At 41.7% G+C, this 23,898-nt stretch overlaps 9 protein-coding genes across 9 annotated transcripts; 6 read left to right on the forward strand and 3 right to left on the reverse strand.

Annotated features, from left to right (window-relative positions):
• Positions 1-221: 221 nt before the first annotated feature.
• Positions 222-1,544, forward strand: EAE98_006634 (uncharacterized protein; the record flags this gene model as incomplete). Its single annotated transcript, XM_038954257.1, has 4 exons — positions 222-288; positions 341-578; positions 636-721; positions 772-1,544. 4 exons carry the CDS (start codon positions 222-224, stop codon positions 1,542-1,544), a joined length of 1,164 nt encoding a protein of 387 aa, XP_038809502.1.
• A 416-nt stretch (positions 1,545-1,960) lies between these two features.
• On the reverse strand, positions 1,961-2,446 carry EAE98_006635 (uncharacterized protein; the record flags this gene model as incomplete). Its single annotated transcript, XM_038954258.1, has 1 exon — positions 1,961-2,446. The coding sequence occupies one exon, from the start codon at positions 2,444-2,446 to the stop codon at positions 1,961-1,963; it is 486 nt and encodes a 161-aa protein (XP_038809503.1).
• Positions 2,447-5,564: 3,118 nt separating this feature from the next.
• EAE98_006636 (uncharacterized protein) lies at positions 5,565-8,960 on the reverse strand (the record flags this gene model as incomplete). Its single annotated transcript, XM_038954259.1, has 3 exons — positions 8,126-8,960; positions 7,488-8,054; positions 5,565-7,461 (listed from the first exon to the last, which is right to left on the reverse strand). The coding sequence occupies exons 1-3, from the start codon at positions 8,572-8,574 to the stop codon at positions 5,565-5,567; spliced, it is 2,913 nt and encodes a 970-aa protein (XP_038809504.1). The 5' UTR covers positions 8,575-8,960.
• A 216-nt stretch (positions 8,961-9,176) lies between these two features.
• EAE98_006637 (uncharacterized protein) lies at positions 9,177-10,543 on the forward strand (the record flags this gene model as incomplete). The annotated part of the gene is made up of 3 exons (XM_038954260.1): positions 9,177-9,929; positions 9,992-10,222; positions 10,274-10,543. The coding sequence occupies 3 exons, from the start codon at positions 9,177-9,179 to the stop codon at positions 10,541-10,543; spliced, it is 1,254 nt and encodes a 417-aa protein (XP_038809505.1).
• Positions 10,544-11,895: 1,352 nt separating this feature from the next.
• On the reverse strand, positions 11,896-13,059 carry EAE98_006638 (uncharacterized protein; the record flags this gene model as incomplete). The annotated part of the gene is made up of 1 exon (XM_038954261.1): positions 11,896-13,059. One exon carries the CDS (start codon positions 13,057-13,059, stop codon positions 11,896-11,898), a length of 1,164 nt encoding a protein of 387 aa, XP_038809506.1.
• A 944-nt stretch (positions 13,060-14,003) lies between these two features.
• On the forward strand, positions 14,004-15,894 carry EAE98_006639 (uncharacterized protein; the record flags this gene model as incomplete). The annotated part of the gene is made up of 4 exons (XM_038954262.1): positions 14,004-14,454; positions 14,645-14,723; positions 14,780-15,409; positions 15,465-15,894. The coding sequence occupies exons 1-4, from the start codon at positions 14,343-14,345 to the stop codon at positions 15,892-15,894; spliced, it is 1,251 nt and encodes a 416-aa protein (XP_038809507.1). The 5' UTR covers positions 14,004-14,342.
• A 681-nt stretch (positions 15,895-16,575) lies between these two features.
• On the forward strand, positions 16,576-17,534 carry EAE98_006640 (uncharacterized protein; the record flags this gene model as incomplete). The annotated part of the gene is made up of 3 exons (XM_038954263.1): positions 16,576-16,770; positions 16,851-17,176; positions 17,282-17,534. 3 exons carry the CDS (start codon positions 16,576-16,578, stop codon positions 17,532-17,534), a joined length of 774 nt encoding a protein of 257 aa, XP_038809508.1.
• A 3,333-nt stretch (positions 17,535-20,867) lies between these two features.
• Positions 20,868-21,456, forward strand: EAE98_006641 (uncharacterized protein). The gene is made up of 3 exons (XM_038954264.1): positions 20,868-20,921; positions 20,979-21,080; positions 21,149-21,456. The coding sequence occupies exons 2-3, from the start codon at positions 20,991-20,993 to the stop codon at positions 21,245-21,247; spliced, it is 189 nt and encodes a 62-aa protein (XP_038809509.1). The 5' UTR covers positions 20,868-20,921; positions 20,979-20,990; the 3' UTR covers positions 21,248-21,456.
• Positions 21,457-22,262: 806 nt separating this feature from the next.
• Positions 22,263-23,057, forward strand: EAE98_006642 (uncharacterized protein; the record flags this gene model as incomplete). Its single annotated transcript, XM_038954265.1, has 1 exon — positions 22,263-23,057. One exon carries the CDS (start codon positions 22,263-22,265, stop codon positions 23,055-23,057), a length of 795 nt encoding a protein of 264 aa, XP_038809510.1.
• Positions 23,058-23,898: the final 841 nt, after the last annotated feature.

A 23,898-nucleotide genomic window follows, 5' to 3' on the forward strand; every position in this document is an offset into this window, starting at 1 on the left:
TGGTGAATTTCCGCCGCTTTTTTCGGTTTACGTAGAGTGGTGGAGTCAGAAGAACGCTTCACGTGATCTGAGTACATCTCCTCATCCATGTGATTTCCTCAACCACTTCAAACCTCCAGCTCACTCATAGCTCATCAATCAAAGCGGTGGCACCTTTCGATTGTGATAATTCGCGATTACTTTTAGATATTATCTATTTTCGATATCGCTCCCATCTGACCATGGAACGAAAAAATTCAGAAGCTGGCCCTTCAAACAATCCTTTGAAAATCCCCGTTGCATCATTTCGTGTGTATTGCCATTCATTGCTTACAGATGTTCCCGTACTAAGAAATAACAGCTACACATAATTCACCTCGAGTTTGGTTCTTAACTTCCGCTTTATCTCCATTGTCTGTTCGATTGATTAGGCTTCTCCTCAAACATGGCGATTATGTAGCTGCTGGGCTACCGCCGAGTGAAATCGAGGATGATGAGCGATGTGTAGAGTTCAAGGAACTCATTAATGATTGCAATAGTAGTAAAAAGCAGTGTGAGGGTTGGAAAGATAGGATTCGAGGGATTAGGGTTGATGGAAGGTTATTGGATATTCCGTTGTCGTAACGTGGGATGAGTTTATGCTGAATTATTGATAGGGCCAAATCACAATGTTTGGCAGCTATTGCCGAGGCCATCAAAGTATTCGGTCGTATAGATATTTTGTTGTGTTCTTCATCAGAAGGTATGTTGTGATGAAGTATTCATTTCGAGGCTATGCTGATACGCGTATAGCTGTTGTTGGTACGGTGGAAGAACTTTCGACAAATCCAGCTACTCAAAGTCTCGTTCGGGATCAATTCGAAGCCATCTACTTCAGTCAGATCAATTTTGTCAAATCCGCTCTCCCTCATCTTCGACAGAAACGCGATGGTCATATCCTCATTCTTACTGGCATTACTGGACACATAGGCACACCGGGAATGTCCATGTATTGTGCTGCGACATGGGCTTTGGAAGGATTTTGTGACGCGCTGACATATGAGATTGCTCCATTCAATATAAAATTGACCATCGTTCAACCGAATAAAGAAATCCCCCTACTCACAAACAAAATTACTTTCGCTCCACAATTACCACAGTATGAACCTCAGAACAATCCGGCTCCACAGTTGAGGGAAGTTTTAACGCACGTGTTAAATTCACATCCGGATACGCGGATGGAACCACAAACTGGGAAAAGTACGATTGAGTCGAGATTTCCTAATTTACCGAGCGAATCGAGAGATAAGTTGGTCATGGAAACTGTTCATGCTTTGACGGCGATAGGAGGTCACGAGAATCCTCCAGCAAGACATATTGTCGGGTATGAAGGGATAGCATCTGTTAAAGAAAAACTCAAGACCGTTAGTGAAGAAATGGAAGATTTTGTAGAAGTTAGTTGTGCGGTGGATATCTACACTAAGAGTGCAGTTAATCAGGCGGCCTTGGCGGAAATCAGATCTCAGCGGAAACGTAGTGGCAGTCAGGACTCGAATGTTGGAGGATCGATTCCGGTTTTGTTTTGATACGGATAAGAATCTTTTGGAATTCAAAATTATTTACAGAGATAGGGAGGAATGTGAGGAGAACCTCAAGGTCAGGATTGGAAAAGTACATACATATACAGTTGGATTACATACTAACCAGTGTTTTTTAGAGTGAAAATTGATATCACAAGTTCTTCAAAAGGCTTAGAATTTCATTGTAAGTTGATAGTCACGTTCATTCCTGGGTCATAGATTACCAAAATTCATAGATAGATATTTTTTTTTTTTTTTTTTTTTTTTTTTTTTTTTATAGAAAAAAGGGGCGCTTGAGGATCTTCAATACATAGGAGAAGACTGACTTACCTGAGTCCGTCGGAAAGAAAAGAAAAGAAAAGAAGCTACAAAAGAAATACTCGGATCAACTGCCCTCCTCTCGCTCTCTCGCTCTCATCCACCTACTCCGAAGTCTTCCTCTTCTTCTCGTTCTTCTCCGCCTCCACCCGATCCTTCAACTCCTGCAACTTCTTCTTCTTCTCCTCGATCTCCACGAGCAGCCTCTCCGCCTCCGCCTGCATCACCTGGATCTGAACCGCCTGGTCGTTCTGAGTTTGAGCGTCGAGTGCCTCGTTTCGTCGTCTCCGAGCACGGACGGCCTGGAGCTCCTCGTTTCGTCGTCTCTGCGATTGGGACTCGGTGAGGCCTGTCTGAGTGCGGAAGTCGAGGAGTCGTTGTCTTTGATATTCGTTCGAGTTGATGTTGCGCTGATGGGCGCTGAGGCGGGAACGTCTGGCTTGGGTGGGGAAGGGGAAGGGAGAGGGAGAGGGGGAAGAGAGGGAATTCGAGCGAATTCTCGGGGGAGGAACGATGGTTGGTCTGCTGATGCTGCTGTCGAAACTTCGTCTTCGCGATGCGAGACGCTCGTTTTGGGAGGGGTACTGCATGTTGAAGTTGTTAGTTTGGGTTTGGGTTTTGCTGCTTGATTTACTTATGGCTTTTTGGCTTGGATTTCGAGGAGAAAGTCTAAGATGGAAAGCTGGTTGTAAGTGAGTAAGTAAGTAGATAGCAAGTGCCTGGAGAAAAATGGGATACATGGGATGGGAGAGGGAATTTATAGTGCTGATTATGATGTTGTTTTGATACTGTGCTGTGCTGTGGAAAACAATGCTTTCATTTTCAGTTTTTGTTCATCTTGTCTTGTTTTATCCTGTTCTTTCCTTGTTTTTGCTGTTGCTGTTGCCGCTGCTATTTTCATTTTTCGGTATCAACTTGTCTGTATTATAATCACGATTATAATCATTCTTCATTATTAAAATTAAAATTAAAAGTAAAAATCGAATTACAAGAAGCATGCTAGTACTAGGTATCTACCTACCTACCTACCATATGAAGAAGATATAATATCCTTCAATCACATGATCGATATCCCGATATTGTTTAGATAGGTAACTGACTATCTGTTCTTTGTTGTTGGGAATGAAAGTGGGAGAGAGGGAGGGAGGATGTTTAGGTTAGATTGGATTGGATTGGATCTGGTGGATGGTTAGATTAGATTGCTGAGTAGTGATTAAGCATCAGATAGGTAAGATCTTACTAGATCGTTGGAACAAAGCAATGAGCATTGCTCTGTGTTGTGGTGGAATAAAGGAAGGATGAAGGATGAAGGATAAAGGATAAAGAATGAAGAATAAAGGGATTGGTGGATGGAAAGAGAAGGGGGGAGTGGGATTTATGTTGGATTGGATTGGATTGGATTAAGTTGAGAATTGTGCGATAATTGATATCGGTATTTAATGATTCATATAAAGTATGAAGTGTGAAGTATGCTATAATGAGAATCCGGGGATGTAAGCTCTTACATCTTCATCAGTGAGAGAAATATACGTTGTATAGCAGTGAGTACCTAGATTGTATAGGGAAGTAGTAGTGATAAGTAGCGAGTAGACTTTCGGATAACAGATCATATTATATCGTAGTACCGTGACGACTGCGGGTACGTTTCATATATCTATATATTTCTAGATCTATTGGGTGGAGAGTTTTGAGGAGGGAAATAGGTGGATAGGTGTGGGTGGCGAGATTCGTAAATGGAAGGGAATGTATGAGTAGTGGGATGATATATCTATGTATTTATTTATCTACAGTAAAAGGTACTCGTGATCTCCTGGTGTACTTGTACTCTAGTCGGTATTAGATATTTTGGGATAATGGGTTTTTTATAGTAAGGTAGATGGTGAAGAGAGTGTGTGTATGGATACTACTGAAATAGCTAATTCGTCACGCTTTTTTGTCTGTAGGGTGTGGGGATAGGGTGGAAACTGATTACTGATGGGTTTGGATTAGGGTTTTGGAGTGTGTGTATGAGATGATAAGATTGGGAGATTCTGAGGAGGAGAAAAGCACCTAGTATGTAGTATATGTAAATTTTTATATCTTTACACTTATGTGAAAGTAATTAAGTGTGATGGTTGTCGAAATCGTGGGAAGAGTTGAAAATCATAAAAAGAGATGAAATAAATGTCGGGATTGTTATGGAGATACCTATATATATATTACATTCCACTTTATCCTTTCAGTAATTGACGTAACCTGGGAGGGTTTTCTTATTTCTTATTTGGTATTAATATTGTAAATCAGATTTGGGGAGTTGATAACAATCTTCTAATTACAGGGAACGAAAAAGACTAGTAGGAGATATCATGAATGTATTAAGGTTGATATGTTGTAGGGGAACGAAATCCGTAGGGTTATAGGAATATTGATTTATTGGCTAAATCACGGAAAAAGTAGCGAACTACCGAGGCCGATTTGAATTATTTGATCAAAACCTCAAAAATAGATTTTCGCCTAATGAAAAAAGAAATTTTAGAATCTATATAATGTGTTTATAGAAATCTTATATAGAGAAATAGAATTTAATATTATTAGAGATTTTTTATAATATAAATTATACTATTGAATAGCCCTTAGAGTTAACTTTATTTATTTATTTTTCAAATTTATTTCGAAACTTTCTATAAAAAGTATATTAATATTTGAAATCTATTTTCAATTAGTTTTCCTTATAATATATAAACCACTTAAAAATAAGCGAACAAGCTTAATAAGAATTCTTTATCTCAAATTTATCTTATTTGAATTATATAACTAATATAGTTTTAGTTAGTTTTTATAATATTAAAAGAAAACAACAATTTAATTCAATATACAACTCTAAAAAAATTAATAAAATAAAAAGAAAAGTAATATAATTATTAATTAAAGCTTAAGAAATCAATTAATAAAATTGCTTTTGAATTATTTCAAAATTTAAAATTGATTCTTAATATATTATAATTTTAATTACTCTAATAACATCTGTTTTATACTAATACCTTAAATATTAAATATTATAACTAATCAAACCTCAACTAATCTTTTTAATAATATAGAATTTCTTAAATTTAGTATATAACCTTAAAGGAATTAACAAAATAAAAAGAAAAAAGATCTTTTTATTAATTAAAGCTCAAAAAATCGATTGATATATTTCTTTTTGAATTATTTTAAAAATTGAAATTTATATTTAATAAAATAATATTTAAAGAATAAAAGATTCAATTCTGAAAATTAATTATTATTTAAATTTATTAGAATATTTCAAAATTGAATATAAATTTCAATTTTTGAGATAATTCAAAAAGAAATATATCAATCGATTCCTTAAACTTTAATTAATAAAAAGATCTCTTTTCTTTTTATTTTATCAATTCTTTTAAAGTTATATATTGAATTAAATACTTTTTTTTATATAAAAGTATGTTATTAAATTCTAAATATGTTTTTAGTTTAAGCGAAAATCTATTTTTGGGGTTTTGGCCAAATGATTCAAATCGGCCTCAGTAGAACTGGAAGTGAGGATGTGAGCACTTCGGTGCTTCGAAAAGTCTTGTGTGATTTTCATGATACAGGATAAAAAGTACGTCGGCACCAAATAGCCGGACTATAAAACAAGTTTCAAATAACACCAGGACAACCGCGTGACTATTTCCCCTATCTGTTTGCTAAAAATGACCCAAATCTTTAGACATATCTTTGTAGTAGTTCCAGACAAATAACGACAAGGTTCATCAAAATCAGATCTAGTATCTCAGTCTCGGCCCCTGATATGTACCCCAAAGCACGCAGTAGATTAGTCTGCCACCTCGGCATTTCGCACCTTTTATTTCTTGATTTATTTTCCTTTATTCGTTCGAGAAGGAGGCTGTAGCATTCAGCTGAATCGGGAAGTGCTTTCTCAAGATATTCAGATAGGCTGTAGTGCATAAGTGATTTTGTCACGCCCCTCTCTTCTTGCCGAACAATAATTTTAACCGAAAGGTCAGCGCCATAATTAAGTAGCAATCTAAATATTTCAGTCCGAATCTTGCCACTAACATGAATTCCAAACTCAATTTGTTCCTCAAACCAGAGTTGTATAAATGCAGCCCATGTTCCGTTGATTAGGGTTTTCTCCATCTGAGACAGTGGATCAAGAGTCGTGTCTCGCATGGGGTCGAACGGCATTATAGAAGGTTGATTCGGATCAGCTCCGGCTTCCAAAGGTACCTTGACCATTGTCACCATATCATCTGCGTCATATGGATCGTTAAAACTTGAGATGGTATTTCGACTCAAGGCGATATGGAGGGGATAGCACCCGTCAATGTTGTTTGCCAAAGTCGAGTTCTCTTGGAGCTTCTGCCGAGCATATTCAAGGATGCGGTGCCGCACGCACAAAGCCAGAATCCAGCCCCGTTTCCAGCGTCTTTGGTAACCCATCATCAATAAAGTCTTGAAATCGTTGCTGCTGGACCGACAAGTCACGATTTGATCAACCTCTTCGATCAGTGCTGATAACGTTGTATTATAGCAAAGATCCTGCTTCTTGACATGACGTAAAAAGCTCGATATTATTGACGTTAGATGAATATCACAATTACTAGGGTGTGCCGAGTGTAATGTAGTTTCTGCGGCCGGCGGGAAGACTTTTAAATGCATGATAAATGAGCGACACAGTGATAAATGAGGATTAAATGGATGTTTTGTCCACTCCAACAAAAGCTTTTGCATGGCAGGCCGCAGAAAGAATTCCTCCACCGTTCTGTGCAGAAACATAGTAAAAACATGAGGCAATGGTGAGCAGGTCCAGCAGCCAGTGAAATCCATGAAGTCACGACATCGAGCTATAACTCGTTTTCTTGTGATATATTGCTCTCTGTTGTAGTGATCTACTGGCCATGGGTTCAACTTTGCGAGTAATGCATAGTCAGGATTATTCTTTTCCTCATCTAAAAATGCAAAGGTTATGACCGGCCACATTCCTTTGGTTGGAGAGCTTAGACACATTTGAATAATTTGTGATGTTTGATGGCGATAACATTTCTCGATGGTATTGAGTATTCGATCAAAGACTTCTTCTAGCCCAGGTGGAATATCTTCCAATCTAGCTTCCAGTTCAGAAATTGTATCTTGATTTGTCAACCCTTTCAGTATCTCCCTGACAGCTAGGACAACCCAGAGAAAAACACCACTAGATTTGCTGGATATTTGCTCGATAAGATTCCAATAACATTTGTCTATTTTTATGATGCGAAAATCAGGATGGTTGGTGATTAAGTCACAAGTATAACGTTGAATGTCAGCTCGGGTAAAGTATTGTAAGGGCAGCGATTGGCCAGGAATTGGGTCAATGAACGTCTCGATTTCGATCCAAGGGCGACTCGAGACGATAAGTTTAACATCTGCGGATGTTGCAAATGCTTTCAAAAGGCGTGCAATCTCTGCCGGATCTCCCATGTACTCATCCACACCATCAATGAAGGAAGCAAACCTGCCTGGCCATAACTGTTTCTTGGTAAGTTTTTCTAATGCGTCAAGAAGCTCATTTCGCGACCAAGAGCCATCCATATTGATACCTGAGTGGTGAGGCGATGCCCATCTATCTGGAAACAGTTTTGGCAATACCGAGGGACATTTTCCCAAGATGTCGTAAAGTAGAGATAGTAGAAGGCTTTTTGAGATTTCTCCAATTCATTCCCAGCATACCAAAAGAAATAATTGCCCATAAAAAGAGGTTTTGTGCCAGCCCAATCCAGCAGCGCGGTTTTCACAATATCGTTGCCCACGAAGTACTTCATGAGTGTAGATTTGCCAGAACCAGCGTTTCCATTGATCCAATATATATCACTACCATCACGGAGCCATTGCAAAAATCCGGTCGTTTGAGGGTCAAATATCCAATCGAAGGTGCCGTTATGAGCTTCAACAACGTTGGAGATTCGTCGACCCATTCCTTCGTATTTGAATTTCTCAAGGACTGCTCGCGCAGTAGCAAGTGTATTGCCGTTTCCGATATGATGGGATAGTTTGTTCCATAATACAGCCTTGGTCCGTTCATGATTGCGATTATCTTGAGACAGAGTAAATAAATCATCTCTTAACCCTGAAAGATAACCCATGATGTTTGATTCTGTGCGATCTTGGCTACGTTGTAATCCTATGAGTGCTATACTCATAGCAGAATGCTTATCACTAAAACGCAGTGCATAGTTAGCTTTTATTAAAATGCCCGACGGATATCGATCTGGAACGTGGAAGCGTACGCCAAAAGGGCTACAAGTCTAAGTACCAATTGATTTCGAAAACCATCCAGTCGTTTCGAGATCTCGGAAATGTAAGCTTCCTTCCACAAGCTTCGCATTGCTTGACGAGCACTTGCCCACTTCGTATGTGCTTTTTTGATATTCAAGTTATTCAACCCATCAAGGTCATGCAAAAGCTTGTCTGATAGTTCCTTGCATTGTGAAGCAAGATCAATAAGCGCTAGCTCGTCCTTGTTGTAGCTATGCTTCCCTTGGGCAGAGCTCCGTGCACTCAAATCACTGCTGATAGAACTGAGATCCGAGATAATCGTTGAGAGCTCGAGGTTGTTGGCCAAGGCTCCCTCGGAGGAGTGATGCAACTCGGTAGCAGTGGAGATGACCTTTGAACCAAAGTCCACAAACTGAAATATAGTCGCCGCGAGACTAAGGGCTGAGAGAGGATCAAGCATTCTGCAGGCGGGATCAAAAGTCTTCTTAAACGGGGTGATTGAGAATGGGAATGCATAATTGAAGCCTGATTGATATTGTTTTATTATGATGGTGTGGCGACACAGCGAGCTGACCACTGCCTCAAAAGTTATCTTCCTGGATGTAACTTGCCGTGGTCGTCAGACCTTGGCAATACATTGAGCCCACCATGGAAAACGTTTTGGGTACTGTTATCCAAGTGAAATTGGTGTTGAACGCTGAATTCATACATAATCAAGGCAAAATCCAAACGTGAGGGAGTAGAAACGATTCATTTCACATGGCACGTTTGCACAGCTGCTAACTGAACAGCAGACTATCCCAAATCCAGATAGTCAGTCAACACCACATGCAAATTCTAGTATCGAACTCTCGATAATGGGTGACTTTCAAAGATGTCTTGTTGTCCGACAACCGGTAGTGATTGTAATCTTCATAGCAACAAAGGCCCGTGCACATGAACGCTAGCCTTGCAGCAAGGCTGAATATCCCACATTCCACGTGGACGGGAGGATCATCGGCATACAAAGATAATCTGTTGAGCAGAAGCTCCATTGAATTTCAACGTTTACCAATATGAATTATGTCTACAACGCGCTTGACTTTTCTATATCCCACATTGTTTAGAGGAATTCGAGCTAGCGAACCCATTGCGCCTAGAGTGCGAATACAATCCAGACGAGCAAATCGAACACAACGACCAAGGCAATTTGGCACAACCCACAACAGGAGGGATGTCTTTGTGCAGAGACATGGAAAAGCTGTAGAGCCTTTTTTGAAGGAAGGAGAAAATGAAAGCAATGTAAAGATATTTGTGCCGGAGAAGGAAGTCGAGGTCGAGGAAGAGGAAGAAGAGGGTCCCAATCATGCAAAAGTGGGAAAAGAGTCAGAGAAAGCAAACAAAGCCAAAGACTATGAAGGGAAAGCAGAAAAGGGTCCTTCTTCTGCAGCGCCTCTGTCGGAAGAGACGCAGGCTGCCTCAATTATAGCTGGTGATACCGGAGCTACATCGAGATCTAAAATCACTCAAGGTCCGGATCCCCTGACGCCCCGTCAACAAGCTGCTGCAAATACCGGTAAAATGGCGCCGCTGGAAACAGTATTACATATGCCACCACCTGAGTCTGCAGAAGCCCAAAACTCATCAAAACCACCGCATCTCCAAACTCCACCATATGTTCATCATTTCGACACATATGCTTTGGTACAGCAGGTTCAGGAAGGGGGCTTTACAAAGGATCAGAGTATTACTTCTATGAAGGCAGTGAGGGAATTACTAGCCATTAACTTGGATGTTGCCAAAGATGGTCTGGTTAGCAAGAGCGACGTAGAAAATGTTAGTAATATATTCACTGCTAGCCTTTACTTTTGCACAATTGCTGACAGTTAGTCCCATAGGAAATCTACCTCTTCCGTGCAGCATGTTCCGAGTTGAAATCCGAAATACAGAACAACCGCAAGGCGAGCGAAGAGAAGATGCGCAGAGAACGGACATTGCTACAACATGAAGTCGATATTCTCAATCAAAAGCTCACTCAGGAGTTGCTCACACTCAAAGATGATCTAAAAGGAATGTTTGACGATCGCAAAATGACTGTGCGACAAGAACAGCGAACAATGGAAACTGGAGTATGTAATTCTTGTATTTTCTCCTCCTTGCGGTTTCTAACAGCCAAATAGATCCAAGAACTTAACTACAAAATAACCGTCATGCTCAATAGTGACGCCAAATCCGAGATAGAAGGTCTCCGATGGGTACTCACTCGAAGATCAGTCATGGGGATATTGTTCATGGCATTCATGGTGTTGACAAGCTTGAGATATGCAAGTTATAAAGCGCATGAGCACGAGGAGAGAAGGAAAAAGGAAGCAGAAATACATGCGAAACATGATGAACACATTCAGGATTTACCCTCGCAAGGAGCGGCCGAGATTTTAGCTGCCAATTAGCGAGCTTTTGTTGAATTGAGCGGAATACGAGATACCACTTACACGTTGATGCGCTATTTTAGAGTTGATGAATAAATACCACACATCACTTCCTCGTTCCACTACATGACCACAATCATAATAATTCAACACTGGACAGTTTCCAGATATTCAGCCTGAAAAAAAAAGATAAAGAAGTAACATGTCCAAGTCCAGTCATCTCATCATAGAACGAGAAGTTACTTACAAATCGAGGTGCTCCCTCGCATTTCGTATTCCAGTGAGCCTAATCAGGTGCGAATTCAGATAAATCGTGGTCATTGTGTTGGATAGTTGAAAATGGTGTACTATTGTACAACCGTGGTTCAGGTACTTTGATGATGCCTATGGCTATTGCCATGCGGCTGCTGAGAGTGGGGTTTCGAATGGTAATTCGAATGTGTGAAGCGGCTTGTGCTGGTGTTAGATCGTGGTAGGGGCAACAGCCCCTACTCAAGGTGTAGATTGTTGTTAAATATGGCCCATATTCGAATGGGACATGTCAGGTGGATTTTGCTGTGAATCCGTTAGTTGAGATTTCGAAGTCGATGGTTGAGAAGTGGCGATGAGACGACTGGACCATGAGGACATGTTTTTTGATGGGAGGGAGAGATATTCTAGATATATAAAGGCGATAGGCTTAGCGGTGAGAGTGGAAGTGAAAGGGATATGAAGATAAAGAGGAAGCGAGCTCGTGTCCTTTGATTGCAGGTGGGCTTCATTCTTCACATTCTCTCCAAGCAAGCTTCAGTTTCAACTTCGGTTATATTTTCACGCCGCTCGATAAGGTTTGTTCATTGTTTATTGAGGATAGCTCTTGCTATTTCTTCTATTCCATCATAAGTACATCATACATGAAACTCTCACTCAATACTCCCGTTTCTCCTTTGAAGTCTTTCTCTTCAAAAGATTTCACCGCCTTGATCGTCTTCCTAGCACCAAAATCATTGATATGTAAGATCTTGAAATCTCTTACGGACCATGAAAACGATATGCTTTACCCCAAAGACTCATGGTTGTGGTATCTCTCCATGCATTGCTCTCATCCACGTGTTGCTCGTGCTTGTCAACCTCCTCATGGTATAGGATTTAGCCACAAATTTTGTATGGCGGGTTCTATCTCAACAGTGAGGTCAGCATGAAACTACAATCAGTACTCTTTAAGTAAGCTTGAAGTTCTGTCAGGAGAATGAAATGGACATGGGATCACGCACGCAAGAACTGTCGTATGAATTGATGCACTTGCCGGTCTGAGTAGTTTCCAACAGGATTACTACTTCAATCGCATGGAACAAACACATTGCTACTGTGGGACTCTTCTATGATATGAACTCTTATCTTCTAGTTCGACTTAAATCATGGAAACGTTGCTCGAGTGTGTCAAAGGCTGAATGTGACGTCTTCCAAGCACCAGAGCTCGGCTCTGCCCGTCTCGGATATTGCAGTGGACCATCTTCAAAGTGAGTCGGCTCCGGGACCGGATAAGAGACGATTCTAGTGGCAGGGAGTGGCATATATGACCAGCGTGGTATCTGAGACTTGGACGATTCAATTGTGGTTTCTCGGTAGGATGTTTTTGATTGCTGATACACTGGTCTCGATTCTGAAAAACGATATGCAGAGTCTGGTGGGTTTGTTTGTGGATGTTGACGGGATTCTGGAATCTCGGCATTCCGGTAATGGTTAGCATTTCTATTGCTTTGGTGGGGAGAAGGGTTTCTAGTGTAACGATCTCTTGGGCGATCTCTGTCGTCGTGGGAATGGGTCACTGGTTGTTGGTTATGGTCTGTTTTGTTTTTTAAGATGCCCTTTAAAGGTGTTGGCATCTTCATCCGATCATTGTGGTACTTCTTGGGCGCTGGTGGCGTTCGATTGATAGTTGAAGAGCTGCGGTGAGGCTCGTTTTGATATTCTGGTGATCTCGATGCAACTCTGGGTCTGTTGTAAAACTGGTACTCGTTGAGGACATTTTGTTCAACCGCTTCCTGCCGCGTTTCGCGTCTGGGGTTCCGATTATCATGGTAACTAAATCCGCGATGTCCTTCAGAAGCTTGACATGTCTCTGGCCCCTGATTCCGACTTCGGGGTCTTCCTCCAATGAATAGCTCTCCCAGTTTTAATGCCGTGGCATCTGAATCTGCTCTCACATCAAGGCTATACGAACGGCGCCTAGTAACTATACGGCCAACCGGAGTACTGGTGACATCCCCAGGAAATCGTTTGATAAGCTCACGCTCCAACCATTCTGTCTCTGAAGCATCTGCGATATCGTAATTATCCAAGATTCTCTTAATTGCGGGGACCGAATCACACCAGGCTGCTGCAGTTCCACCCAACAGAACATATATTGCCCATAAATAAACTTTAATTGGAATGGTACCACAGTTGCTAGAAGCGATGTCAAGCTTAATTCTCTCGAGCCATCTTGAAGCTGATTGGCCTTCACCATAAAACTTTCTTGCCTGTTCAAATTTGGGCAAACTATATGAGAAACTCATAGCTGAAGGAATATGCTGAAGAGCGAAGAGCTTCCAAAACTACTTCATTTGAATAGTTCGGTTTATTCAGGAACATGAAAAATTATTGGTTTGATTTTGAGCAAATGATGTTGACGTTAAAACACTTAAGTTGTTGTTTGAACTGGCTGTGACACAAAAAATCATCTCGTCAGCGATTATCTATGATCTTGAGCCTCATAAAAAGCGTCGCCGAGTAGAGAAGAGTTTCTTTCTTGATTTGGGTCACCACAAACGTGTCAGAATTTCAAACACGATCTTAGCGCTTTTCAAAGAAAGATCAAGCCTTGTTTATTTTCGGATAACCAATCGGTTGATTCGACCTGCTAATAAGTATTGAAAGTAGAAACGTCGCAACTGACATTCCTCCTTCGCGTGTTATTCTCTTGCGTGGTCTCTATAACTGGAAAAGAGTGCATATCCGTTACTGCTTCTAGGCGCTCAACTTCGAGAAGTGGCTAACGAATTTTAGTTTTCAGTGCCAAATACTATGATATTGATGACTGACGGAATCTCAGCATGTAACCATCCGAATAGGTGCAGTGCCTTCATTCCAATCACGCTACTGAGCGATGAACTGAGTTCGAAAGCCTTAAATGATAGGTAATCGATCTCAATTGCTTCAGGAAGAATGAGATGTTGGAGGAGCCAATTTATCAGATAGATCTGATTGGCCCTTGAGCATTAGCGAGTGTGACCCAAGGAATCGCTCACGATACAAGCCAGAAAGAGCCAACCAGAATGGACGTGTGAGCTGACTGCATGGAGCATGAACCGACACATGAAGAAAGAAACGTCGGTGAAACGGTCACTTGATGCGAAAAGTTGTTCCTAAAGATAGCCTCCAGTTTCCCCAGGCATTACACGAATAGTAAAAGTGTATATGAGTTTGGGAGCAATGACAAAGAGCTTAGGTCTAGATACTGGAATCATCACGTGACTACACAGAAACCCGAGCCAAGGCACTAGGCTCGATGGAGTACTTTGTATTCCAAACACGCAAACGCAGGATGCGGCTGACGTGCATTCTCGTATCAGAAATTTGGATCTCAGAATTCAAACTTCCAGGTACATTATTCCGTATGTCCGTCGGTGGTCAAAATCAATTAGGAAAAACATTGTCTCTGCTGACGCTAGCCCGTTGCAATACGAGCAGACTTGTATGCCAATTGAACGCGGACTTTGAACTTGTCTTATCTTGGAGATCACGAAAAGGCGAAGTTTTTGGAATCAATTGTGGCGGATAAGACATATGAGCTCCAAATATGGCAGATGAATCCCAAGATGCATCCTTCGCATCATTTTGGCACCGATCTGTTGATAAGATCTCGTCCCAGAAGGTCAAATTTATGCCAAATATCACGAGAATTAAGACTTGTGAGTTGACCTAGCATTGTTCTCATTTTATAAGCTTTCTTTCCCCTCTTATATGTCTACTTCAAGACTTTAAGCTGCTCGTTTCACATGAGAGATTACGCGCTTGACACAACTACTCACTCAGCATGAGCTATTCCGAAATAACTACCTCATCGCTATCATTTTTCACGAAACTAATTGAATATGGCAGCCAAGGACGAGAATAGCGAAATAAAAGCTGGCACAGCTCAAAAACAACATAGACGAGCTCAAGTCAGACGAGCTCAAATGTTAATTTGCCCCCAGAGTGATTATTTTTCACTACCCTTGCTGAATTCTTTCCTAGAGAACATCGACAGCGAAAACAGAACTATGTCAAACATCTTGAGGAAGATGTGATACGTCTTCGGGGGATGATTGCTACAACAGAAGACGAAAGTTCGGCCTTGATGAAAGAAAATAGAGCAATAGAATCGACGTTATCAGCTTCAGGTATCAAGGATCTGTCCAGTCTAAAATCACGAATTAGAAAACTACCTGGCGACCAACCGATCAATTTGCTTCCTCCACAAGAATATGAACCACTCCGCGGTCTTGCTACCTCCGATGTAACCCAACAGATAAGACCTACCATTAGAACTGTCGACTACGAGTCAGAAAATGATAGACTTTCCAGCTATATCAATGATATGCTCACTCAGGACAGTGATCCACTCAATAATTACTTCTCCGACAATCATAATTTACCACATTCAAGTACTTCATCTGGTTCTCATATCAATATTCAATTCGATGAGTTTCTAAATGCATCCTGCCTTCATCTTAGCGAGTCATCCGACAGTTCCACTAAAGGATATGGGGCAATTGATCTTTCCAAACCTCTACCGCCACTTCCCGGTCAAGCGTCGGTACCTTCAAATGCAGTACAGAAATCATCACCTGACATATCGGTTATGGCGATAAATTTTATTCTTGCGTAAGTCATTCTCCCTGTTCGATGACATGGTCATGTATTGATTTCATATCTACAGTCTCGAACACCCTTGTCGCACCCATTTTCACCATATACCAGATACTCCTCCCCCTTTCGATCCCGCCGGAGATCCATCCGGTCACGAGCTCATGGCCTCAACACAAATCTTCGCTCAAGCACCGCTTGAAGCATTTAATGAATCAACTTCCGAAGTTTCGTGGTTTTCTTCTTCCGTTTCTTTGGCTCGGCTACATGCCATATCGCAGTCACTACCTGTTTCAGACTTTGAAATTACTCCTGTTCAGGCATGGTTTATGATAGCCGAGAAATATCATGACGATATCGAGAAAATAGTCGGAACAAAAACTATGAATAATTTGAAGAGAGGCCTGGGTAGTCTATCTCGCTGTTACCAGTTTGGAGCTGTGATGGATGTTGACAGCTTTTGGGAGGTAGTGGATGACGTTATGATACAAAATGGGAGTTGATAATAAGACTAGGTAGGGTGTTAAGTCAGTGGTTGTATTGAGTTCGAATAACTGACAAGGTACTTCTCCCAAACACTTATTTTCCAATCTGTTGTGGGTATAATTGTGTATGTAGAGAAAAGAGCTTGGCGTGGGAGTTGAAATGACAGTTGTCCATTGACGGAGCCTAGAAGGGCTTGAGACCTCGAATTTGCGCTGCATGTCCATTGAATTCTGATGCAGCAATTTTTAGATCTCTAAGGTTTTCGTCAGAGCAGGCCAATTGCAATCAGTTTGAGCAATGAGATAAATCAGTTCAAATTCGTCATTTTCGTTTGAAATTCCAATTTTAGAATTGAAACCATGATATTTGCATTCAGGTGCGACTATTATCCAAACGGACCGCAATATTACTGAGCAAAACCAGCTGCAAGCAATTTTCCAAAAGTCCCGATGCACATTTTCTTCATTCTTTATTCCGAAAACATTGCCACTCGCCTGTTCCTAGCGAACCACACTAAGCCACCCCTTTCATTCTTTATCCTCATGTCTCACTTGCACCCATCGAGCCACATTCTTCTATTCCTCAAAAAGGGCTTCCATTCCCGAGTTCCTCCCTCTACTTGTCTTATCAGGAAAGGAATCAACATCATCATTCCCAACCCACCTTCCACATTTTCCATCTCGAAATTCATTTCCATAATGGATAACAATCACGGTACTAATCGGCCTGGTACCGAAAACCAGGATATACATACGGGTCATGTATTGAAACCTAGTAAATTTCTCAGCGCATTGAGAATTTTGCAACTTCTTCTCGCGCTTGCAATAATAGGGTTGGCGGGTTTCGTGGTGACATTTATTGGGTATTCGGGAGCGATTCTGGATCTTTTCGTCGTATGTTTTCTTTCCCTCTGGTCTATCAATTCGCTCCTCTAATCCTGCGCGACACCACTAACAAAACTTCCCCAATATAGGCCAGCGCAACAATCCTAATCATCTTCTACATCCTCCTCTCCACCCACCGTTTCACAAGCATCTACAACTACTGGGCCATCGCCTGTCTCGATATCTTCCTCGTCATTTTCTGGCTCGCCGCTTGGATTACTTCTGCCGTGCAGGTGCGTCGCTATCGTGGCCGATTCAACTACTACGGATGTGGATATTACTTTTGTAGACGCGATCTGTTGGAATTGGAAGAGCGAGATGATTTGAGCGCGGGATTGGAAAAGAGAGCTAGCACTAGCTATTCTACTTTTAGAGGGGTGTATATTGCGGCTACGGTGTTGGCTGCTATTGAATTGTGAGATCAACTCTTTTTATATTTTTCTTCTTTGCCCTTTTCCCTAAGAGCAACTTTATCAGGATAGAGGGTGGAAGTGACAGACCCTTGCTAACACTACCCCAGCGTTCTCTTCATCATAACTTTCGCCGTTACCATGGGTAAAATCCTCTCTCATCACGACGAAGGCCATCACAGTGCGGCCTCCCCCAACAAAAACCACGCAGCGATGGAAATGCAAACTCCGGGGCAAACAGGCCATGTAGGACAAACGGGTCCTATGCAAACGGGTGCTGCAGGTCCAAATCCTGCGAATCCTGTTGCTCATCAGGGCGTGAATGAACCGGGGTATTCAGGAAATGCTGCTCAGAGGGTTTGAGTAGATAGAGGAGAGGATATGTGGAGAAAATGAGGCGATGGAACATATGAGTTGACTGAGCAATAATGTGGTAGAAAAGTGACATTTGTCGGGTTTTTTGTTTCGTTTGCTAGAAATTAGTGTTCTGGGTCGCGCAATCCAAATCCAAGCATCGTCGTTTTCTTAATCGATTGCAACACAATTGTGTGGTCAACGCAGTGAAATATCGATCGACTGAAAACTCATCTCTTTTTGGATTTTGAGATTACATTCAATCCTAATCCCTAAACCTAATCCACGTCGTCAAAATAGATGCAAAATGCTGCCTGTTGAGTTACCATGTCTTTTTCCAGCTCATTTGAGATTTTGCGGCTATGGTATTCATTGCGTCTTCTTTATTCGGCTCAATATTTTGGAATCAGTATAGTGTTGGTTCGTTTGCTGAGTGATGTATGATTGATCGGCTCCGAAGAATGAGGTACATCTGACGACAATCTTATTTAATCCTGCGAAGGATTGATTAGGTGGGAGCAGTTAATGTGAGGTTGATATGGACAAAACGATTTTCGATGCCTGATTTATTGATTCATATTAGTTTTATTTCTCATACCGAGTCCCTACCTAGCGAAACAAATTCTGTGTTTTCGGATAAACATGAGAAAACGAATGAATCGCCTATACGGTCTTCGCGAAATGATCGGCGAATGACTAAAGGCAAGCGGCGGTGACTAGCGGAGATAATGCCATGACTCGAATATCCTGTGACTATTTTATCGTAATATTCTTTTCTGTATTTGTGCAAAACCATGTCAACGCATCCCGGAGATAAGAAACACAATTTCGAAGTCCAAAAATATCCTTCTTAGTCTGAGATATGCTGGAAGAAGCTCTATTTCTTCGCGTTGACTCTCCAATGTGTTGACTATCTCAGAGCATCGTAAATCTAGCAGCAAATTCTCGGAAACCCCAAATCTCATTTTGGGCTATATCGGCTAATCTCGCGCCAACAATAAAATGCAAAATGCATCGTCAGTAAATACTGCAGTCGATAAACTTGTGATTGATTTCTTACCCTCCTCATCATGTGAACACACTTGTGCAAATCCCTATGCAGAAACATGAAGAGCGTTATCGTGGTGGCGGAAGTTATTGAGATCCCTTTAAATGCCGGGAAAGTTGTAGAGGTAATGACTGGGCTACTTCAGTGAAGGTAATTATGATCGTGCTTGTGATGGGAATTATTAACAATCCCCAATTATCAGTAACGATACAGGATAAGGGGTTACCAGGGAGGCTCGAAACAAGTCCGCTTATCGCTTCCATCACCCATTGCCGAATTATTTCTGCCAAATAGAGCTCTGCTAAACTTTGATAGCGGGCGTGAGAGAACCCTGTATCATAACATGCTCAGAAGGTTGAGCTCTCCAGTCACCGACCATAAACACTCGAGTCACTGCAAGGTCCAAAGCATCGTCATTTTCGAATGATTATTCCTAATTTTGTGATCCTGAATGTGTCAAAAATCTCAAGACTCTCACTGTCATTCTTCTGAAATGATTTAAATTGGGATTCATGACCGACAAAACATATAATGACTCGAAAAATAACGGGTACATACCCCCCCAACTATCTCCCCTGTTTGTGAAGACCATTTCTACCATGATACTTCCTTTGAGCAACTCGAAAGTATAATCCTGGGAATAACTTTACCTTTGAATATTACATCCAGAGAACCTTAAAAGCTTCATCGCTACGATCAATAACTTCCTTGGATCAAGGTGTGTGAAACCAAGTATCCCTCCGAACAATGCTTTTGCCATGCTAATTAGACTGAAAGGCAAAACAGATCTCTGAAAACTCAGGACCTCACAATGAGTTCTAACAGCAAACAACCTTCTTCAAAACAAGCCATGACAACGGCCTCTCAAACCACGGTCACTCGACAACCTGTGAGCAGAGTCCAAAATCTATCTCGTATTGTTGATATGCTAACGTACGTCGTTCTCTAGGCTCCCACACAGCGAATGGGTACCCAATCCAATACTGGAAACAGCACGGCTGTATGCCTGGAGGCTTCTGCAGGCGCATGTTACCTCGCTCTATGCTGCCCTTTCCATGGTTGCGGTGGTGGTCCTACCGGCAATGATTGTGGTAGAACTTGCGGTGGCTGCAATGATGGCAGTGGTGATTGCAGTTGTGGTTACATTTGTGGTTGCAGTTGTGATTGCAGTGGTGATTGCTAGTAGTAGCCGATGGAATGAGTTTGGGCACAAGTATTCAATACTTTGACAAACTCTTAGATACACTGTACCGGTAGCAAAATAAAATCATCGTTGTTTTTAAAAATGCGTGCTATCTTCTGTCGACTGTCAAAGATGTTTTTTTTTGATACATGTGGTAGAGTTCGAAAGAAGAATCATCAGGTCTCAGCGCCCCTCTCGATGACATTCCAAACCTTGTCCGAGCTATCGTATGGCGGCAAGGGCGAGGGGGTCCAAAACTTAATTTCTTCCGAAATCTTTCCAATTTTAGGATCCCGAATGGTTTAGACCCCTCCCTAGGAGAGCTGAACTAGTAATAAGTCTCAGAATGACTGCTCGACACTCACAACTAGGATTTGCGCTATTTAATAGAGGATTGGACCGTTACACTGTGTAGCACTACTCCACAATTAAGACGGCAGAAAATATACGAACAGGATCAACGCAACGTTAAGCAGTAACGATTGAGCGAGAAGATCGAGATCCGCAACTGGTTGCTAATAAGTTGTGGCGTAGTAGATAATGCGCGAAGCTTATGAAATGCACAAAGAGTCTGGACCTGACACTCAGATAAATGAAAAAACCGGGCAAGCTACTCGGTATCGCCAGCCTCGTTTGCAGGGGATAGAAGTTTGGTGAAACAACCAGAACGAGATGTTTGCTGACTCGTAGGTTGTGAGACTTACATGTGCGTGATGAACTGTACACCAGAAGCGCGCGGAGCATACCATGCAGGTACCAAAGAAGGAGGAGGTACATGATAGTACGATACCACATTGTAAGGCGAGTGAGATTTGATTTGCTTGCAGATATACGTGGCTGTGTTGGGTATTTGCTATTCACCGTTTGTTCATGAAGTTATGGTTGGTCAATGGTATCTTACACGAAACCACCCGGTTTTTTCAACCCTGTCCTGGTTTGCCAACAAAAGATCTTGAAGAGGTATCCACTATGCACCTAAACCCTACAACGTCATAGAGGCCAATGATATCTGCACGACCCATGATAGCACATGCTTGCTGGATCTGAGGGAATTCAAAAGGCTCGAAAATCCCCCATCGATATCCTCTTCATTCAGACTTCAGACTTCAGACTTACACACTTTTCATCAAACAACCTTTCAATCCTACCAAAAACACTCTAAACTGTCAGTATATCGGGACTCGAATCTATCAGACCTCTTTGTTGATTATCAGTTATTTAGACATTCCCCAAAATGCCTTTCGAACAACCAGTCGTTGAACAACAAATCCAATCCGAAGCTCCTATGAGCTCCGAGAACATTGGTATCGAGATGCAACAACCAGTATGATATCCCACTCACAGTACAGACTTACTACCATGCTCTACAACATACTAATCTTTTCCCTACAGAAACCAGTTCCTACCATGGGTACCGAGACCAACCTTCGTGGTGGTGAGTCCGCTGGCTGTGAATGCTGTGGATGTGGCTGTGGTGAAACATGCTGTTAGAAGACGGAGCTCGGAGTGGTGGAAACGAAATGATGATGATAGTTAGCGATGGATAAGGATTCGACTCTGAAATACAGAGATTTGGAATATGGGTTTACGATTATGACAATACAATACAATACATACTGATGAGAATAATTTCTCAAATCAACACTTAACGTTTGTTGTTTGCTTTATCCGTATTGCTTCATATTGGATTTCGATCTTTCTTTAATGACACCGCCAAGTTGATTTCTCCACGTTTCCGTATCTTGGCTGCTTGCGTCCTCGCTCATCAAGCTTTTTCAAGGGTGGCTGCAGTGATACGACACGGGAAGTACAATTAGCTTCGTAATTGGCTCGGATAAATATGGGTTTTATATCGGGTAATGTGGGTAAGCACTAGACACATATTTAGTAACTAATTTGCGGGAATTCGAGAAAATCGTTCGATCATGGAAGAAGAGATAATTTATGGAAAGAAGAAGATTTTGGTTAAACAGGTTGTTGTTGTTGTGAATGAATGAATTCAGTTCTCTTTCGAAAGCTGTTCAATCAATCGCTATTTTGATACTCAGGAGTTAAGCGTTTCCTTCGTTTGTCGTTTTGCTCAACATCTAGATCAGCGACATGCTACGGTCCCTCCCGCTGAAAGACGTCAAGTCAAGCTTTTGACAAGCCTCTAACTCTCATCGCCAATTTCCTTGGCAGAAAATAAAATGAAACTATTGATACTACGATGTTTTTGGAAGTTATCACTTGCAGTCACAGTCAGACTGTCAGATATATGCAGCGCAGTCACAAATCTCATCGCACTTTCCCATTTACGCCCATACCAATTTCCACAGAGTCGAGTAACAATAGGTAGGTGCCTAATCAGGTATGCTTCACGAAGTAAGATGAATTGTTCATAAATTTCGTTTCCGTAAGACTTCTGCAAAAGTATCTCTTTTCTTTTCTCTTTGCAGTGTTGGTTGTACTTTTCGTATCGGATCGCGAAATCTAGTATTTTCTTTTGTATTCTCCAAACGCCACCATGCATCCACCCTCATACCTCGGCCCAATCCTCCTCCTCACGAGTGTCACCACCATCGTATCCGCCCTTCCAGAAAAAGAAATCCTCGTGCCTATTCTGCATCGCCAATCCTCCGAAGAAGATTATCTCACCTCCGTCTGTTCTCCAAACATAACCTCAGGCACCATCCCCCCCTGCATCGAAGTAATAACCATCCAATCTGCCTGCACCCCCAACGGCACCACGCCTCTTGATTATCTCGCTCACGCACAATGTATGTGTAATGGTGGATTCTTCAGCAACTGGCTTGGATGTCTCAACTGCGATTATGTACATGGTGGACGATCCCCAGCAGTCGTCAGCGCATTTAATACTATTATTACCAGTGCGTCCAATCAACTCTGTACCGGTACACCTACTGCGAGTTTTGCGGCAATTTTCAATAGTTTGGGAGGAGGAGATGTAGCAGAGGGAACGGCAACTCGATTGACGGATTTGTATCCGAGTGAGACGGCGGTTAGTCTTTATTATACTGCGAGTGGAAATCAGGGACCAGGCGCTATTACGGGAAGTGCAACGGGAGCTACGAAGACGGGTGGTACGTCGGCGAGTGTGGCGGCTACGGGATCGTCATCGGCCTCTGGTGTTTCGGCTACCGCTACGAAGACTACTGCGGGAAGTGCTGGTACGACGGCAGGTGGAACTGAAACTGCAACTGGAAGTACATCTCGTTCGACTGGAGGCGCTGCACCAACCGGGGTCATGAGGGGATTCTTGGGAATGGCTGTTGGTGGGGTTGTAATGGCTGCATTGTGATTGATGTACTTGATGAGAATGGGCGAAGAAGATGAACGTGCTGTATGACTATTCGAATTATTAATTAATAATGTCAATACCATAAAGATAACGTGCAGCTCAAAGATCTTAAATGTTTTATTATTCCCCTCGACCCCCTTCTTATATTCTTAACTCAAGCGAGATTGTCAGATGTTAAAGTGTCTAATTATAATCACGGGTTTGGGGAAGTCAAAATCATCAGTAGGTTGAATTACATGGGAATTACATCCCCAAACGAATTACAAAATTCGAGGCCCATTATCCAAGGCGGATACAAATGCATGGAACATCGTGTCTAGGATGAATATAGACAGCGGCAGTTTATTGCGCGAGATCAATCTTCAAATCAAGACTTTGAAGTATTTTCGAAGAATACTTTATCGGTGTAAGTCCTTCACTCACGAAGACATAGATTTCTCTCTTCTCTAGTCCATTTGTATAATGAGTTTCCCTAATTCGGTGTACATCATGCCTAATCTGTATCAAGGGAGTCGAAGGAAACATTGCATTATGCACTATAGCATACAATCTCCTAGTTTCTACTATATGGGATAGAAGTCCAGAACCCGAGTTTAGTCAATCCCATATACTTTTCATACGCTAAATGCATTTGTGTATAATGGTACAGCTGCAATTCCATTCTATCCCCAGGTGCCATTTATCGATATCACATAAATGGTCAGTCACATCAATATAACCTGTTTACCTCTCAACAAAACTATAAAGATCGCAATTTATTAAAAAAATAGAAGTCTCCAAGGTAATACCTCTCAAATGAACAAGACAACAAGTATCATATCGACCTCACACATTCTCTCAA

This window comes from Botrytis deweyae (assembly GCF_014898535.1).
Source record: "Botrytis deweyae strain B1 chromosome Unknown BDEW_014, whole genome shotgun sequence".
Lineage (NCBI taxonomy): Eukaryota > Fungi > Ascomycota > Leotiomycetes > Helotiales > Sclerotiniaceae > Botrytis > Botrytis deweyae.

Coding starts and splice junctions, on each gene's coding strand:
- EAE98_006641 (XM_038954264.1), top strand. CDS start 20,991: ATGCCTTTCGAACAACCAGTCGTTGAACAACAAATCCAATCCGAAGCT. Junction 21,081..21,148: donor GTATCGAGATGCAACAACCA/GTATGATATCCC, acceptor TTTTCCCTACAG/AAACCAGTTCCTACCATGGG.